This window comes from Chiloscyllium punctatum, chromosome 8 (assembly GCF_047496795.1).
Source record: "Chiloscyllium punctatum isolate Juve2018m chromosome 8, sChiPun1.3, whole genome shotgun sequence".
NCBI classification, from domain to species: domain Eukaryota; kingdom Metazoa; phylum Chordata; class Chondrichthyes; order Orectolobiformes; family Hemiscylliidae; genus Chiloscyllium; species Chiloscyllium punctatum.
In genome coordinates, this window is record NC_092746.1 from 115,063,262 (window position 1) to 115,082,709 (window position 19,448).

A 19,448-nucleotide genomic window follows, 5' to 3' on the forward strand; every position below is an offset into this window, starting at 1 on the left:
GTAATTAAGTTTGCAGATGACACCAAAATTGGAGGTGTAGTGGACAGCGAAGAGGGTTACCTCAGATTACAACAGGATCTTGACCAGATGGGCCAATGGGCTGAAAAGTGGCAGGTGGAGTTTAATTCAGATAAATGCGAGGTGCTGCATTTTGGGTAAGCAAATCTTAGCAGGACTTATACACTTAATGGTAAGATCCTAGGAAGTGTTGCTCAACAAAGAGACCTTGGAGTGCAGGTTCATAGCTCCTTGAAAGTGGATTCACAGGTAGATAGGATAGTGATAAAGTTGTTTGGTATGCTTTCCTTTATTGGTCAGAGTATTGAGTACAGGAGTTGGGAGGTCATGTTGCGGCTGTACAGGTCATTGGTTAGGCCACTGTTGGAATATTGCGTGCAATTCTGGTCTCCTTCCTATTGGAAAGATGTTGTGAAACTTGAAAGAGTTCAGAAAAGATTTACAAGGATGTTGCCAGGGTTGGAGGATTTGAGCTATAGGGAGAAGTTGAACAGGCTGGGGCTGTTTTCCCTGGAGCGTTGGAGGCTGAGGGGTGACCTTATAGAGGTTTACAAAATTATGAGGGGCATGGATAGGGTAAATAGGCAAAGTCTTTTCCCTGGGGTCAGGTAGTTCAGAACTAGTGGGCATAGGTTTAGGGTGAGAGGGGAAAGATATAAAAGAGACCTACAGGGCAACCTTTTCACGCTGAGGGTGGTGCGTGTATGGAATGAGCTGCCAGAGGAAGTGGTGGAGGCTGGTACAATTGCAACATTTAAGAGGCATTTGGATGGGTATATGAATAGGAAGGGTTTGGAGGGATATGGGCCGGGTGCTGGCATTTGGCACGAGATTGGTTTGGGATATCTGGTCGGCATGGTCGAGTTGGACCCAAGGGTCTGTTTCCTTGCTGTACATTTCTGTCACTCTATAGGTTTAGGGGAAAGATATAAAAGAGACCTAAGGGGCAACGTTTTCACACAGAGGGTGGTACGTGTATGGAATGAGATGCCAGAGGAAGTGGTGGAGGCTGGTATGATTGCAATATTTAAAAGACATCTGGATGGGTATATGAATAGGAAAGGTTTAGAGGGATATGGGTGAGAGGCTGGCAGGTGGGTCTAGATTGAGTTGGGATATCTGGTCATCATGAACGACCAAAGGGTCTGTTTCCAGGCTGTCCATCTCTGTGACTTTTTGTCACTAATTCCTGCATAACAACACTTGTTACTGATCTCCATTCCGTAAAGCACCCTTCCACTGCTACTCTCTGTCTTCTATAACCAATCCAGTTCTGTATCCATCTCGCCAGTTCTCCCCGGATCTCACGAGACTGTACCTTTTGTAGTAGCCTGCTATGAGGTACCTTATCAAATGCCTTACTAAACTCCCTATATGCAACACCACTGTCCTTCCCTCATCAATCATTCTTGTCACCTTCTCAAAAAACTCAATGAAGTTGATGAGACATGACTTGCCCCGCACAAACCCATACAGTGTATCACAACTAAGTTCATTTGCTTCCAAATGTGAATAAATTCTGTGCCTCAGTATCTTCTCCAACAGTTTCCCCACCACTGACATAAGGCTCACTGGCCTGTAATTACCTGGCTTATCTGTGTTTCTCTTCTTAAACAAAGGAACAATGTTGGTCATTCTCCAGTCCTCTGGAACCTCGCCTGAGGCCAAAGAGGATGCAAAGATATCGGTTAAGGCCACAGCTATTTCCTCCCTTGCCTCCCACTATATCCTGGGAGACATCCCATCTGGCCCTGGGGACTTGTCTACCTTAATGCATTTCAAGACACCCAACACTTCCTCCTTCATTATGTTGACCTACTTGAGAGTATTCACACACTTTTTCTTAACCTCGACATCTCTCAAGTCCTTCTCTTTGGTGAATACCAATGTAAAGTGCTAGTTAAAGATCTCACCTACTCCTTTGGCTCCACACTTAACCTCCCTCCTTTATCTTTAGATGGCTTATTCTTTCCCTAGCTCTCCTCTTGTTCCTAATATATGTATAAAATACCTTGGGATTCTCCTTAACCCTGCTGGCAAAGGTTATTTTAGGGCCCCTTTTAGCCCTCCTACTTCCCTGTTGAGCTCCCTCCTACTTTCTTTATATTTTTTAAGGACTTAGAATCTTAGTCATAGAGATATACAGCACGGAACCAGACCCTTCGGTCCAAGTTGTCCTTACCTAATCAAATCCCATTTGCCAGCCCTTGGTCCATATCCCTGTAAACCCTTCCCATTCATATATCCATTCAGATGCCTTTTAAATGTTGTAATTGTACCAGCCTCCACCACTTACCCTGGCAGCTCAATACATACATGCACCACCCTTTGCATGAAAACATTGCCCCTTAGGTTCCTTTTAAATCTTTCCCTTCTCACACTAAACCTATGCCCTCTAATCCTGGAGTTTCCCAACCCAGGGAAAAGATCTTGTCTATTTACCCTATCCATGCCCTTCCTCAATCTATAAACCTCTATAAAGTCACCCCTCAGCCTCCGAAACTCCGGGGAAAACAGCCCCAGCCTATTCAGCCTTTCCCTATAGCTCAAACCCTCCTTGTAAATCTTCTCTGAATCATTTCAAGTTTCACAACATCCTTTCTGTAGGAGGGAGACCTTAGGTATACTTTTTTGACTAAGCTGATAATTTCTCTGTCATCCAAGGTTCCTGAATCCTGCCATTTCTGCCCTTCATTTTTACAGGAACATGACTGTTCTACATTTTAATCAACTGGTCTTTAAAAGATTCCCACATGTCGGATGTTAATTTATCATTAAACAGCTGCTCCCAATTCATTATTCAGTTATAGTTGGCCATCCCCTCCAATTTAACACCTTCATTCGAGGTCCACTCTTGTCCTTATCCATGAGTATCCGAAAACTTATGCTATTCCCAAAAGCTCTCTCACTGAGACTTTGATCACCTGGCTGGGCTCATTCCCCTATACCAGATCCAGTATGGCCCCCCCTCTCTCGTTGGATTTTCCACATACTGTTTCAAAAAACCCTCCTGGACACTGAACAAATTGCTCTCCATCCAAACCCCCAGCACTAAGGAAGTCCCAGTCAAATCAGGGAAGTTAATATCACCCCACCACAATCCTGTTATTTTCACATGTTTCCAGAATCCATAGTACAATACCAGCATTGTGATTGCACCCTTCCTATTTCTCAGTTCTACCCAAAATGGCTCACTGCAAGATCCCTTCAGGGTGTCATCCTCAACACATGCTTCCTAACCAGTATGGCAACTCGCCCACCTCTTTTGCTTCCTTCTCTGTCTCAACTAAAACATTGATATCCCAGAACATTAAAGTACCAATTCTGTCCCTCTTTCCACTTGTCTCTGTGATAGCAACAACATTATAATTACATGTATTAGTCTACACTCCAAGTTCATCTGTCTTACCTGTTATACTTCCTGAATGCAGTCTAAGCTAATTCTGCTGAGCTTCACAACCTCTCCATGAATGCTCTTCCTGTTAGCTATTTTTGCCTTAATCTCAAACTCTCCCTTAGTGACCTGCTGCTCTAGTTCCCACCCTACTGCCGCACCAGTTTAAACCATCCTGAGTGGTCCTATCAAACCTCCCTGCCTTTGTCATTGGGTTTTGTGATTGTTCCTGCTCTTAAATACACCTAATTGAATAGTTAAATAGAGAACTAAACATCCTGCAGGACACATTTCTATCTCCATTGTAAGCTTCTCAGACCAAAGAACAGAACTTTATGTTGGTAAATACTCAATGGAAAGTAGCTAATAATACAATAATGATATTCATTTAAAGAGAAATGATCAGAATTGTACTTGCTCCATTAGATTTACTTTTGCTAGCACTGATTGCAATCAACAGGATCTCAATTAACCAAGCTACTATCTCTTGAAATTAGTGTAACATTAATGATTTAACCATCCACAAAAGAAGTCAAATAAAATAATGCTCATTATAAAGTCTACCTTCCAGCATTGTGTCACTAAATCTGTGATTTAGGTTATAAAACTACATTTCCTATAAACGTATAACCCTTCAAAATTTTAGTTCCACATGCCTGGAAGATATCAGCGTAGAAGATAATATACGTTGACCCCATTTTTCAGGTTTTAAACTGTTGCACATAGTGCCAGTTTATCAGTGGAATAGCTTGCTGGCAAATCTGCAAAGCTATTGGTCCTACTGGTAACTTTGTTGAGCCCATTTGTTTTGCAATCAAGAGGAAAATGCGCTCACGTGCTTTAGTTTAACATCTAACACCTGCTTTAGGGCTACTGTCCCAAATCTAAGGTTCCTAAATACAGATGTTCAGAATCAATATCTGCTTCATTAGAAAATATTTGGGGTTTGCAACTAGCATCCACGCATCTGAAGTCTAATTTAAATGATACCCAAAGCCCATTTTTGATCACGTCTGAATATGCAGGTTCTGGAACAGGAATTGTTCCCTGTGCCAAGTTCAAGCAAGCAGGTACTCAGTACTTTCTAGCCTACCATCTTTAAACTTTATTCCATTGGACTGGATTTTACTTCATACAATTGAGGGCATCACTCTCCAGCTGCCACTCAGATGTAATGAGTGGCAGGAGAGCTAATGGCTGCTTTGCATTAAAAATGGCCTAGCTGGGAGAAGTAGCTGGACGGTGGCAGGGGTGGGGGCAGGAGAAGGTGGGTGTTCTGCTCACTATTGTCAATAGGAGAGCCCCTCTACCCACAATTTTCTCTCCTCATGTCCTTTCTTCTTCCCCATGCTGTCCAGAGTACCCCTCATCCCTCTCATCTCAACCTGTCAGCCTAGCCATGACAAGAGTGCAGAACTACCTGGCGTCCGATCGAACTCTGAATACTTCTCATGTGCTCGATGCAGTATTAACAGTGGTCACCGCTCCCAGTGGTGCTGCCTGTACTGCAGAGCTGCCAGCCTCTGACTGACAGAGACAAAAAAACTGCAGATGATTGAATCCAAAGTTGACAAGCGAGAGGCTGGAAGAACACAGCAAGCCAGGCAGCATCAGGAGGTGGAGAACTTGACGTTTCAAGTGTAACCCTGCTTCTTGAAGAACAATTATACCAAAAATGTCAACTTCTTCACCTCCTGATGCTGCCTGCCTTGCTGCATTCATCTAGCCTCCTGGTTGGCCTCTGGCTGACTAGCAACTGTGTAAGAAGAGAGTTATTCCTGCAATGAAGTGTTGGTACTATCTCTTAGCAATTAAAGACAGCAGTGGCCAGCTCACTGCTGATATTTGCAGTTGAAAAGCACAGCAGGTCAGGCATTGTCCAAGGTGCAGGAAGGTTAATGTTTTGAGCATAAGCCGTTCATCAGGAATGATGAAGTGCTTATGCCTGAAACGTCGAATCGCCTGCTCCTCGGATGCTGCCTGATCTCCTGTGCTTTTCCAGCACCACACATTTCGACTCTGACTCTCCAGCATCTGCAGTCCTCACTTTCTCCTAGTCACTAACATTCATAGTCCTCAGCATCAGCATAATATCTGTTGGCAATTTTATAAGGCAAGGGTCAGGTTTGCAACATCGCACAGCTTTAATGGTGCTTTTCTGTCAGTTTGTAAAAACAACGGTAAGTAACATGCATGCTACACTAGTGCCCGGAAATGACCATCTCCCACAACACAAAATCTCACCATGTTCCTTGATGCTAAGTTGAATGACTATTGTTGTATTCCTCACCATTAATACACTCAGAGGTTTCCATTGACCAGAAACTGAACTTTACCAGCCATATAAACACTGTGGCCACAAGAGCAGGTCAGAGAGTGAGAGTTCTCCAGTGAAGTTTCCCAAAATCTATTCTGATACCTCCTTATGTTGCTCAGTATCAAATTTCATTTCGCATCTTTCCTGTGATGCACCCTCAGTTATTTTATTGCATTAAAGATACTTCATAAATACAACTTAATGTTCTTATTATATATCTACGCCTAGAATATTTCCAAGAATTCACACCATAATTTCAGTGGATGAATGGCAAAAACACTAAAGAAACAACCTAAATGATTTGTGATTTTTGAGAAGATTTGTAGCTCAGGTTGAGGTTCAGGTTGTACGTTTGCTTGCTGAGTTGGCAGGTTTGTATTCAGATGTTTTGTCACCATGCCATGGAACATCATCAGTGAATCTCCATTGAAGTGCTGCTGTTCTGTCCCGCTTTCTAATTATATGTCTTGGTCTCTTAAGGTGGGTGATATCATTTCTGATTCTTTTTCTCAGAGGTTGGTAAATGGAGGTAGCTACCAAAAGACATGACCCACTATCACTAGTATCCTTGCATACAGACAAAGAAGGGCACCACTTCAACTGGGACAGCACATCCATCTTAAACAGAGACACACACGGGAATTCCTAGAGGCCTGGCATTCAATCCAGAACTTCATCAATAAACACATTGGTTTGGACCCCATTTACCAACCTCTGAGAAAAAGAACCGGAAATTATATTACCCCCTTTAAGAGATCAAGACACGAGTGCTTCACCAGAGGCTCACTGATTATGTTACCTAGCATGATGATGAAATGTCTGAAAACAAACCTGCCAGCTCAGCGAGCAAACTTACAATCTGAACCTAAACGGTTTTTGAAATAACTCCACAGAAGCCAGTATCCCATCACTAAATTACCCTTTATTTACACTGATCCATCTCTCACAGAATCAGCTGTCAGAGTGAATATGATGTCTGACACGCCTGCTCTTATCTGTCAGCCAGAGCTCCCTGATTGGACAAGATTAACAGCCCCAAACAGGTCCACCTGGCTGACCTCATTACGAACACTACAGTTATTTTGAAGTTTTTCATCTTGCGTAGATCAGTCCAATTCTCAACATTTTTTATATACAATACGTATATAATATAAGAAATATAAATATTATTTATCACTTTCAAAATGCATATATTTTTAATAGTATGTTTTATATTCATATTATGTTGTGGGGAGGCAGTGATAGAGTGGTAATGTGACTGGGCTAATAATCCATAATCTTGTGCTAATGTTCTGAGGACATAGGTTCAAATCCCACCATGACACATGGAGAAATGTGAATTCAATAATATAAAAAGCTAGCCTAATTGTGACCATGTAACCAGTGTGATTGATGTGAAAACCCATCTGGTTCACTTTGTGGCCCTTTAGGGAAAGAATCTGTCATTCTTTTCACATCTGGTCTACATGTGATTCAAAAGCCACATTAATGTGGTTAACTCTTAACTCTTAAATCTAAGGATGAGCAATAAATGTTAGAAAAATGTTTTGTAATAAAAATAAAGGTATAATCATAATTATATTATTTTACATTTGTTATATATAATGCAAAAATTATAGATATAAATAATATTTTAAAAATGATACTTATTGTATCTCAACTTGGCACACATTTTTCTTGAAGCGTACATATATTAATATACTTGGACCTGTTCTTTACAAGCAAAAAGCATGTGTACATACACTGCTCCTGTTTCAATGCAACAAAAGAAATACCACTGCCTCTATGAACCAAAATCCACTTGCCACCAATCAGCACTCTTAATTCATGCAGTATAAATGATGTTTTCCCTTTGCGTTAGTCTTTCTTGCAAATTGTCCTCATGAGTGCAAGATGCAAAGTTTTGACCCACTAAGATCAACAAAACTCAAGTTCTGTAATACTAAATGACTGTGGTTAATTTTATGGTGAATTATTTGTTTGTTTTCATCATTGATGAAATACTATTGAGAAAATATTGACATAAGAATGTATGCTGCAGTGTAAGTTAGTTTCTGCTTCTGCACACATGCTGCTGAAATGGAATCCATTTGCTGTTTCATTATGTTTAACAGTTTTGTGAATTTTAAAAATTCATTCATGGATTTGAATGTCACTGTAAAGGCTGGTATTTATTGAGCATCTCTATTTGCCCTTGAACATGTGGTGGCAAACTACCTTTGTGAATCACTAGTCTGTGCAGTTTAGGCACACCTACTCTGCTGTTCGGGATATCCAGGATTTTGACTCCTCAAAAATGAAGGAATAATATTGTCATGTGAAGGGGATACAAACCTTGGAGGATAACTGCATCCAGCTAGTATTATTCCAATGCACCTCCTGCTCTTGTTTTTTTGAACTGGTGGAGATGGTGGGTTTGGAAAGGGTTGTTGAAAGGGCCTTGGGAATTATTGCAGTGTATGCTCAATGGCACACAGTGCTGCCATGGAATGTCAGTGGGGAAGAATTGATTCTCAAAGCTAGTGAATTACCAAAAAGTATTGAATACAGTGCATGCTTCAAAATATTATTAAAAAGGAAGTAAGCATACTTTGTTTCCTTCTTGCTTAAAGGGGTTCACACGGTTTTGTGAAGAGAGTTGTGAATAAACAGAATGGAACTTCATGTGCTGCTAAGTTTATTCCACTCAGAAAAGATACCAGATCACAAGCTTATGAAGAACTTGCCATCTTATCCAAAGTTAACCATCCAAAGATCTCCTGCTTACTTGATATGTTTGAAACCAAGCGAACACTTGTGTTGGTGCTGGAAATGTATCCTTTCTGTGGCGATAATCTGTCTATTTCTTTCTTGTTGTTAATGTTAAAGTTTATATCTCTGATTTTATTTTAATTAATTTCATTCTGTATGTGTGTCTAACAATGAAGAAACGTTACCTCTGAAGAAGATGAGTTTCTTTGTCACAAAAATAGAAATTGCTGGAAAAGCTCAGCAAGTCTGGCAGCATTTGTGAAGAGAAATCAGAGTTAAGATTTCAGGTCTGGTGACCCTTTCTCAAAACACAGCATCCGTAGTTCTTTCAGTTTTTATGAGTTTCTTTGGTGGTAGGCAGAGCAGGAACGACCCTGTTGCGATTGCTCATTTCAGCAGCAGCGACACTAGAAGCATCACTGTTGGACTTGGTGTTTGTGCAATCAGGCCAGGAAATAAAACAAAATTAAGGCATTATTCATCCCCCTGACTACTTTTCAATGATTCATACATGTTGAGTGAGGGCAGATTTTGTTGTCCATATTTAAACCACTTATACAAGATACAGGAAAGCCACCACCATCTGTGAAGATTTTATTTCTCCCAGCTTCTGTCACAGTCATCACTTAGCTTTCTTTCATTGGCTCTATTATCTGCACTTATACAAACTGTAGTCTGCTATTTCATAATAAGTTTGTAATTTCCAAAATGATGCATTAATCCTGCCCTTTAATTTAAATAGATGGAGGTCTTTCACAAACCACTTTTGGGACCTGAATTGGGTCTAAACAATCATTACATTCTCCGAATTGGAATCCATGACCTACCCAAAAATATATTGTGGTCATATTTGTGTCATTTTTACGGACATAAAGGAATCTTAATTTTTTTTTTAATTATGCAAGGCAGCCTTTGTGTGGAGCTGCAGAAAATGGGGGAGATACTAAATGAATATTTTGCATCAGTATTTACTGTGGAAAAGGATATGGAAGATATAGACTGTAGAGAAATAGGTGGTGACATCTTGCAAAAAGTCTAGATTACAGAGAAGGAAGTGCTGGATGTCTTGAAACGGTCTAATGGTGGATATATCCCCAGGACCTAATCAGGTGTACCCGAGAACTCTGTGGGAAGCTAGAGAGGTGATTGCTGGGTTTGTTGCTGAGATATTTGTATCATCAATAGTCACAGGTGAGGTGCTGGAAGACTGGAGGTTGGCAAACGTGGTGCCACTATTTAAGAAGGGCGGTAAAGACAAGTCAGGGAACTATAGACCGGTGAGCCTGACCTCGGTGGTGGGCAAGTTGTTGGAGGGAATCCTGAGGGACAGGATGTACATGTATTTGGGAAGGCAAGGACTGATTAAGGATAGCCAACATGGCTTTGTGTGTGGGAAATCATGTCTCACAAACTTGATTGAGTTTTTTGAAGAAGTAACAAAGAAGATTGATGAGGGCAGAGCAGTAGATGTGACCTATGTGGACTTCAGTAAGGCGTTCGACAAGGTTCCCCATGGGAGACTGATTAGCAAGGTTAGATCTCATGGAATAAAGGGAGAACTAGCCATTTGGATACAGAACTGGCTCAAAGGTAGAAGACAGAGGGTGGTGGTGGAGAGTTTTTTTACAGACTGGAGGCCTGTGACCAGTGGAGTGCCACAAGGATCAGTGCTGGGCCCTCTACTTTTTGTCATTTAACTAAATGATTTGGATGTGAGCATAAGAGGTATAGTTAGTAAGTTTGCAGATGACACCAAACTTGGAGTTGTAGTGGACAGCGAAGAGGGTTACCTCAGATTACAACAGGATCTGGACCAGATGGGCCAATGGGCTGAGAAGTGGCAGATGGAGTTTAATTCAGATAAATGTGAGGTGCTGCATTTTGGGAAAGCAAATCTTAGCAGGACTTATACACTTAATGGTAAGGTCCTAGGGAGTGTTGCTGAATAAAGTGACCTTGGAGTGCAGGTTCATAGCTCCTTGAAAGTGGAGTCGCAGATAGATAGGATAGTGAAGAAGGCGTTTTGTATGCTTTCCTTTATTGGTCAGAGTATTGAGTGCAGGAGTTGGGAGGTCATGTTGCGGCTGTACAGGACATTGGTTAGGCCACTGTTGGAATATTGCGTGTAATTCTGGTCTCCTTCCTATCGGAAAGATGTTGTGAAACTTGAAAGGGTTCAGAAAAGATTTACAAGGATGTTGGCAGGGTTGGAGGATCTGAGCTACAAGGAGAGGCTGACCAGGCTGGGGCTGTTTTCCCTGGAGCGTCGGAGGCTGAGGGGTGACCTTATAGAGGTTTACAAAATTATGAGGGACATGGATACGATAAATAGTCAAAGTATTTTCCCTGGGGTCGGGGAGTCCAGAACTAGAGGGCATAGGTTTAGGAGGTAAAAACAATGACTGCAGATGCTGGAAACCAGATTCTGGATTAGTGATGCTGGAAGAGCACAGCAGTTCAGGCAGCATCCAAGGCATAGGTTTCGGGTGAGAGGGAAAGATATAAAAGAGACCTAAGGGGCAACGTTTTCATGCAGAGGGTGTTGTGTGTATGGAATGAGCTGCCAGAGGAAGTGGTGGAGGCTGGTACAATTGCAATATTTATGAGGCATTTGGATGGGTATATGAATAGGAAGGGTTTGGAGGGATATGGGCCGGGTCCTAGCAGGTGGGACTAGATTGGGTTGGGATATCTGGTCGGCATGTATGGGTTGGACCGAAGGGTCTGTTTCCATGCTGTACGTCTCTATGACCCTCTCCTAACATGTCAAGAGTTTACCAGCAACAAAGGAACAGAGTTAGTGAATTTGAGGTTTAGGAAAGGAAGTGGAAAGCCAGAGGGTTGTGGAGCAAGACAGGAGCAGGGAGAGGGGTCAGAGAAGAGGAGCAAAAATAAGGATCAGGAAGTCAAAGATGGAGCAAGAAGGGTCGAATTGGAAAGAGTTAATAAGCTTATAAAAGTTAGTTGTTAAGAGTTGAGGAGAAGATATTTCAGCCAATTAAGTTCAAGGAGTCAGTAAGTTTTTAATTGAAATAAAGCAGGTCAACAGTGTATTTTATTACATGTTTTTTATTGGAAAGTGATTTCTATTTTGCATGGGTAGGTGAAGGCTGAACGGTATTATCACTGGATAGTTAATCCAGAGACCCAGGTAATGTTCTGGGGGATCCGGGTTTAAATCCTGCCATGGCAGATGGTGGAATTTTAATTCTCGAAAGAATCTGGAATTTAGAATCTCAGATGATCATGAAATCGTTGATAATTGTCGGAGGTCTTAGAACAGTACATGATGTTGTGCCAAACATGACACGAAATTAAACTAAATTCTTCTGTCTGCCAATGGTCCATATCACTCCATTCCTTGCATATTCATGCGCTTATCTTAGAGTCCCTTAAACACTGCTATCATTATATGCTTCACTACCCCTCGCAGTACATTCCAAATTCCTACCACTCTCTGTGTAAATACTTGCCCCTCACATTTCTTTTGAATTTCTTCCTCCCCCCCCCCCACCTTAAATGTATGTCCCCTAGAATTAGACATTACAACTCTGGAAAAAGGGTTCTGAGTGTCAATCCTGTTTACGCATCTCATAATTTTATAGACTTATATCAAGTCTCCCCTCAGCCTCATTGCTGCAGAGAAAACAAACTGAGTTTTCTAGCCTGTCCTTATAGCTCATACCCTCTAATCCAGGCAGCATCTCTCTTGCACCCTCTCCAAAGCCTTTACATCCTTCCTGTAATGTGGTGAGCAGAACTGAAATACTCTGAATGTGGCCTTAACAAAGTCTTATAACATTGCAATGTGACATCCTGACTCTCGTACTCAGTTCCCTGACCAATAAAGGCAAGCATGCCATATGCCTTCTTTACTACCCCATCTACTTGTGTGGCCACTTTCAGGGAGCAAAAGACTTGAACCCCAAGATCCCTCTGTACCTCAATAATGTTCAGGGTCCTGCCATTAACTGCATACTTTTCCTTAGTATTTGATCTCCCAAAGATCTCATAGTTAGCCAGATTAAACTCCATCTGCCATTTCTCCACCCATATCTGCAACAGATCTATATCCCCACTATATCCTTTGACAACCTCTTACACCATACATAACTCCACCAATCTTTGTGTCATCTGCAAACTTACTAAGTCACCCATCTACATTTTCATCCAAGTCATTTATATATATTACAAACAGCAGAGATTCCAGTGTGGATCCCTGCACAATACCACTAGTCACAGACCTCCTGCCATAAAACACCCTTTCACTACTACCCCCTACCCTCTGCCCTCTGTGGGCAAGCCATTCTGAATCCAAGTGACCAAGTAACTATGGATCCCATGCATCTTAATCTTCTGGATGAACCTACCGTGGCCTGCCCTGCACAAAGCTATGCTGAATGTCCCTAATCGGGGCCAAGCTTTTCCAAATGCATGTAAATCCTATTGCTAAAAATTCTCTCCAAAGGTTTCCCAACCATCAGTGTGAAACTCACTGGTCTATAGTTTCCTAGCTTGTCTCTATTTCCCTTCTTGAATAGAGGAACGTTAGCTGCTCAACCATCCTCCAAGACCTCTCCAGTGGCTAGAGGACACAAAGATTTTGGTCAATGCCTCAGAAATTTCCTCTCTTGCCTCTCTCAATAATCTGTGGTGAATACTAAAGGCCCTGGGGACTTATCCACTTCAATGCTGTTCAAAAGACCCAACACCATACTTTCTTGATCTCAAAATGCTCTAGCATATTAGTATGCTCCATAGTTGCAACATATGATGGTTTGTGACTTGCAAGGAAACTTGCAGGTGGTGCTGTTCTTATGTATCCACAGCCATTTCTTCTAAATGATGGAAGATATAGTGATACCTTTTGCTAACAGATCAAAAATGATGCAGAAGTTAGGTGGTATTCTCATCCCTGCCTTCCAAAAGCAAGACCAGGCCAACTAAGGAATGCGTGTTGGCTGTGTGTGCTATCTCCTCGTCATGTTATTTATATCTGTTATCCTGAGCTAAGTTAACAGGTGCTCTAATGAAGGACTCTTGGACCATTTGTTCAAAAGGAATGTGGTTCCAGAAACTGAGGTAAGATTTATTTTCATTTTCAAGTGTCACCATCAACCCATGAATATACTATAAAATTATGAAAAATTAGAGCTGAACAGAGATAGATGAATTCAATAGGTCGAGGATCTGTGTTCACTGACTGACTCCATCATGTTTTATGTGAATTCATTTTGTGTGTGTTTTTAAAAATTTTAATGACTGACCTCTTGATGGTTCCCAACCACCAATGTGAAGCTCACTGGTCTATAGTTTCCTGGATTGTTTCTATTTCCCTTCTTGAATAGAGGAACCTATGCAGGAGCCTGAGTTGAGATTATGAGATTCAAATGGAGGCATGCCATAAATCACTATGTATTAGTTTATACATGTATCATATTCAGAGTCGAAAAAGTGGTTCTGGAAAAGTGCAGCCAGTCAGGCAGCGTCCAAGGAGCAGGAGAGTCGATGTTTCGAGCATAAGCTCTTCATCAGGATGCTTCATTCCTGATTAAAAGCTTATGCTCGAAATGTCGACTCTTCTGCTCTTTAGGTGCTGCCTAACCGGCCATGCTTTTCCAGCACCGTACTGTTCAACTCTGATCTCCAGCATCTGCAGTCATAACTTTCTCCACGTGGCATATTCAGTCTGTTACTCGATTAACAGTGATCAACATCTTCCTGTATGATTAATCTTTCATATTTTGTTTGGTTTGTGTAGATTAAATATTATATCCAGCAGATTTTAGAAGGGGTCCAGTATCTCCATGACAACAAGATTCTACACCTTGACATAAAGGTAAAAATTCCTTCCTTTTTATACTAAAACATTGATTACACTGTCACCTCACTGTGTTTTTCTCAAGTAATTCCATGTTTTATATTTGTGCAAGGAAATGAGAGAATATCTGAATCAGCAGTAATAATTTCTTTGTTCAGTTTTAATGGAACTACCCATCGGTACAAATTTAAAAGAATAATGAAAGTTGAGAGTATGCACAACTGAGCATGAATCAGCTCTGCTAACACTATGCCCGCTCAAAACAGTTACTGGGAAGTCCAAAGCAATGCAAAATAATAAGCAGATCACCAACTCAAGCAGCCAGGAAGTAGTGATGCAATGAGCCAAACGTGATTGGCAGTCTGCACAAAATAAGGGATGTGAGGGAATGTGGGTATCCTATCCATTGGCTGACATACATAATATTTTGTTTCATCCAAAGAGCACTCCTGCTCCTTCTGTCTGTCTGAAAACTTGTTTTTAAAACACGAACTGCAATAATTTGTTTACAGTCTGTTGATCATGCTACCTGTCACCTAGTGCAAATGGAGTTCTCTGAGCAGTGTCAGCTTCCAACTGTTTTGCTCAGGAATGCTGTAAAGGGTTAATTACAAGACTTCATTCCTGATGAAGGGCTTTTGCCCAAAATGTCTATTTTCCTGCTCCTCGGATGCTGCCTTACCTGCTGTGCTTTTCCAGCACCACACTCTTGACTCTAATCTCCAACATTTGCAGTCCTCACTTTCGTCTCATTACAAAGTTAAAAATCACACAACACCAGGTTATAGTCCAACAGGTTTAACTGGAAGCAGTAGCTTTCGGAGTGCTGCTCCTTTATCAGGTGGTTGTGTGACATTCGGCACTGAGCATTGTTAGCAACAATTAAGCAATCATCGTCTAAGGATGGAATGATACGGGACCTGAGTGATGTGAGTTATGGCGAGATCATAACTCAGAATCGTGGCAGAATCGGATGATAAGTCCAGCGAGGCCCATCTCAAAGCTGAGATAATCTCACTCCATCTTTCATGCTTTTCACAAGCGATGTGGGGAGATTCCTGGCAGGCAGGAGCAAGATGTGGGGATTAATGTTTATAAATGAAAGCAGCCAATGCCACAGCTCCCCTAATTAATATTCAGCCTCCCATTTTACCAAACAAGCTAGACATTGGAAAACCATAACAAAGAAACCTACAGTGCGTGCTATAGATTTGCCACTTTTTCTAAACAAATCTTCATATTGGCTGTGACCATGCTACAGGCCAGGTCATGACCAACAGGCACAAACTGCTGTCATCCCTCTTCTATGGATATTGGCATCTGCCAGCTCACCACAACTATCCTGGCACTTCTACTGTTCACTGTTAGTAAAATCACAGATGTATTGCAGGATGCATCAGTAGCTAGCATTGAAAGGCTGCAGTGGGGACACTTTGCGCACAGGACCAGGCACCCGGATTGCAGACTGGACTAGGCTGCAAGTCAGGGATGCTCACTCACTTAGCACCTATTTGCATGCTTATAACATCCCTGCCTTGTCATTTAGTACAGTCATGGAAATGAGCAGTTTTCCTTGCTGCTAAGTGCCCTCATTCTAGGGATGCATGCCATGTTGTACGACAGTGTGCACACCTGCTTCATGCGCCAGCAGTGTAAATGTGCAATGGACAGGCAGCCATGTCTCAAGGTTGTGGGGGAATGATCCTCATAGAAGTCCATAGAATCACTTGTCAGTCAGGGAGCTTATTAAGTCATGGTAGTCTCTTATACCAGTGCAGAGAGTTGGTTAGCACTCCACCCTCCTCTGCCACCATGACTTCAATCTTGGGGCCATTGGGTGGAGCAATGGAGTACAGATGTATTTGCCTTTCCAGCAGCCCCTGAGGATGTTAGGCCTGAGTTTTAGAATTAGGTTTATTGTCACATGTATGCAAGTATAGAAGTACAGGAGTAAGTGAAAAGTCAACAGTGGCACCATCTTAGCTACAAAGTACTTAGGTCCAAATCTTAGATCAAAATAGAGAGATAAAGGACAAAGGAATTACATTACCTTACAGTTATTCATAATATAAATTAGAAAAATGAGAACTAAAGTTAAAAAGATAAATATTACAGTCTTTCTATAAAGGGCCTGCAGTAGATCAATGCAGGATGCTTCCCCATGTGGTCTGATTTGACTCGCCCTTATGTCTCTGTTTCTCTGCCACAAAGATTGTGGAAGAATGCACAGTCCACTATGAGTAGTAATAATGGAGTTTGTTGCTGACACGCTTGTAATGTAATTTTTCCTTTCTTTAATTAGCCTGCGAACATTCTAATGGTGCATCCAGAAAGAAATGATATTAAGATATGTGATTTTGGATTTGCACAAAAATTCGAACCAGTCCAGCCACAGTTTAGCAAATATGGTTGCCCAGAATTTGTGGCCCCTGAAATTGTCTCCCAGGATCCGATTTCAACTGCCACTGACATATGGTAAGATACTGGAGTCTTGAAAGATATCACAAAAGCTAACAGTTTCAGACATCCTACATTCTTAGGAATATTTTTACATGAAGGACAACTCTGCATAATTGCAGATAAGAGTACCATAACCTAGCTAACTGAGCACTTTGTATCAGGAAAAGTCTAAGTTTAGGCCTGGACCTGGATAAAATGACCTAATCTCAGTCTGACAGTAGTAGGAGGCCGGACAGATTACGTCAGCAGACCCTCTGTTATGCGGAAGAGAAAATTTCAGTTAAAGCTTACTACCCGATGTCCCCATTCCAGAAAGTATATGCTAAACTATGATGCCAGTATGGTAGTAACTGTTGACACTCTGAGTTCACACTTGAAGAACGACAACCAGTTTGTGATATCAGAAGGCTATTGTACCTGTGGAATTATGTTCCGACATTCATCAATTCCTTCAAGAGAGAGGGGATGATTAACTGGAAAAGGCACTAGCTATCAATATGTTGAAAACCACTAACCTAACTGCAATTATTCCTTCTAAAGGCAAAGGGATTAGAAATTATGTTTGTTTGAGTTGTAACCTTTTCATTCAGGACTATGCTGAAGATTTTTTTTAATGGTATGACGATTATTATCTATTTTGTGCTCATTTTTTAAATGTTTCTTTTTTTATAAAGGGCTGTTGGTGTCATCACATTTTTATGGTAAGTAAAATGAATTCTGTGCAACTTTAAATCGTGCATCTTTAATTTCCAGTTTGACATTATTTTCTGTCAGAGAATTTCTGCTCTATATGTTCCCAGTACTCAGATGCTACATTGGAAAATCCAGCTCAACCAGCCTTGATTTCCTATCTGTTTATCTTAATTGTAGATAAATCATGGTGTAAGGAAATGTCCTTTGGAGAGTGAAGAAAAAAACGTCTTTTATTTTGTTGGTGAGATGAATGTGCTGTAGAATGGAGTCAGTCTGAATGTAGCTCATAATGTCAAGTTCTTGAAGGTCTGTTGCAGTATTGACCAAAGATCTATTTCTGCCCTACAATAATCTCCCTATATCTGCCGATTTCTTCCCCGTCTGACTTTTCTTTTTTGTATATCGCCAATGTTGTGGCCTTTCTGAGCAAGAATTACTTTGTAGTTTGTACCCAATGTAGTTTGAACTTTCACTTCCAAAAATCATAGGGACACTATACTCTTCAGCGATAAAAGAACAGCAAGTTGGAAATAGGAATACTCAATATGGATCACCATTGAAACATCACTCTTCAAGGCTAACCTTGCATGAAGAGGATATTTGCAATGTATGCAAGTGGTGCATGCAACCAGATTACTATAAGACTAAATTTTGTTTATTGCTTTTGAATTGCACAACTCTTTTGGGTTGATATGAGCAGAATGGCCCAACAGTAAGTTCCTCTCTAGGATAGAAATTTCAACACTCTGTATATTTGCTACTTATGAATTCCAATCAGGAGCCAGCTTGAATATGTAAACTGATCAATTCACTGCTGCCTGTGGATTTTATATCTGAAAGTAACATTCAAAAAGTAAACTTCTGAGTTCTCCTGATCTCCTGTTAAAACTTCAGGAGACTGTCAGAAATCCAAGAGAAATTATTCAAATCATCGTTTTCCCAGAGTTTCTGATGAAGTTAGTGGAAACCCACTCAAGAATTCTATCCCTTATTGCATATTTTTTCCTTGACTCAGTACACTAACACATTGCACCTCATATTATGGCTGTATGAAGATCAAAAGATGCTAAAACTGCAACATTGTGACCAACACCAATTTCTATTTTACTACATAAAGGACATTTCAACATTTTAGTATTTAAAACTTGTTTCTTTTTAATAATATATTATTGTTGCTTGATAACTATGATTCTATAATAAAAAACGATGTATGGTTTTAAGTTTGATTTGTATTTCTATATTATGTGTGTTAAAAAACGGGAGGATATAGATTTTAGTTTCATTTTGTATTTATTCTGTGAGTGATGTTAGGTTGTTCTTAAGATTTGTTTGCACAAAAGTAAGTAAGATCTTTAAAACCTTTGTGGTGTACAGTGCAGTCCATTCAGAAGAAAAAAACATGCCGTTGCCTAGTGACGGGAGTCCTCTAACACAGAAGGTTGGAACAATCCAGAAATCAGCCAGACAGCATGCAGGTTCATTCAAACTGCTGTTAGTTCTTGAGAACACTCAGATCTTGGGGCAAATGTCCAGAGTGACTTAGAAGGAAGCCTGAAATGGGACGTTGTAAAAAGTGAGAGTTTCAGGAACTCATGTTAAATAATGTTAGCTGAGGTAACAGATTATTTAAAGGTCCTAGAAAGAGACATTAATTAAAGAAAGCAGCATTCAGACTTCTTCCAAAAAGAAACTGATTATTACCACGACAATTGAGCATGAACTTTTAAAGGGGAAACAAAGTGACTTCTTTTTTTTAGATTTAGATTAGATTACTTACAGTGTGGAAACAGGCCCTTCGGCCCAACAAGTCCACACCGCCCCGCCAAAGCGTAACCCACCCATACCCCTACATCTACCCCTTACCTAACACTACGGGCAATTTTAGCATGGCCAATTCACCTGACCTGCACATCTTTGGACTGTGGGAGGAAACCGGGGCACCCGAAGGAAACCCACGCAGACACGGGGAGAACGTGCAAACTCCACACAGTTAG

General features: G+C 41.0%; 1 protein-coding gene across 1 annotated transcript in view; it reads left to right on the forward strand.

The window, feature by feature from the left end:
* Positions 1–19,448, forward strand: part of obscnb (obscurin, cytoskeletal calmodulin and titin-interacting RhoGEF b) — an 802,448-nt gene that overhangs the window by 717,195 nt on the left and 65,805 nt on the right. The window contains exons 98-102 of the mRNA XM_072576281.1: positions 8,342–8,542; positions 13,502–13,562; positions 14,242–14,319; positions 16,604–16,776; positions 17,436–17,462. Of these exons, the coding sequence (XP_072432382.1) occupies positions 8,342–8,542; positions 13,502–13,562; positions 14,242–14,319; positions 16,604–16,776; positions 17,436–17,462 (540 nt within the window). The remainder of the gene's footprint in view (positions 1–8,341; positions 8,543–13,501; positions 13,563–14,241; positions 14,320–16,603; positions 16,777–17,435; positions 17,463–19,448) is intronic.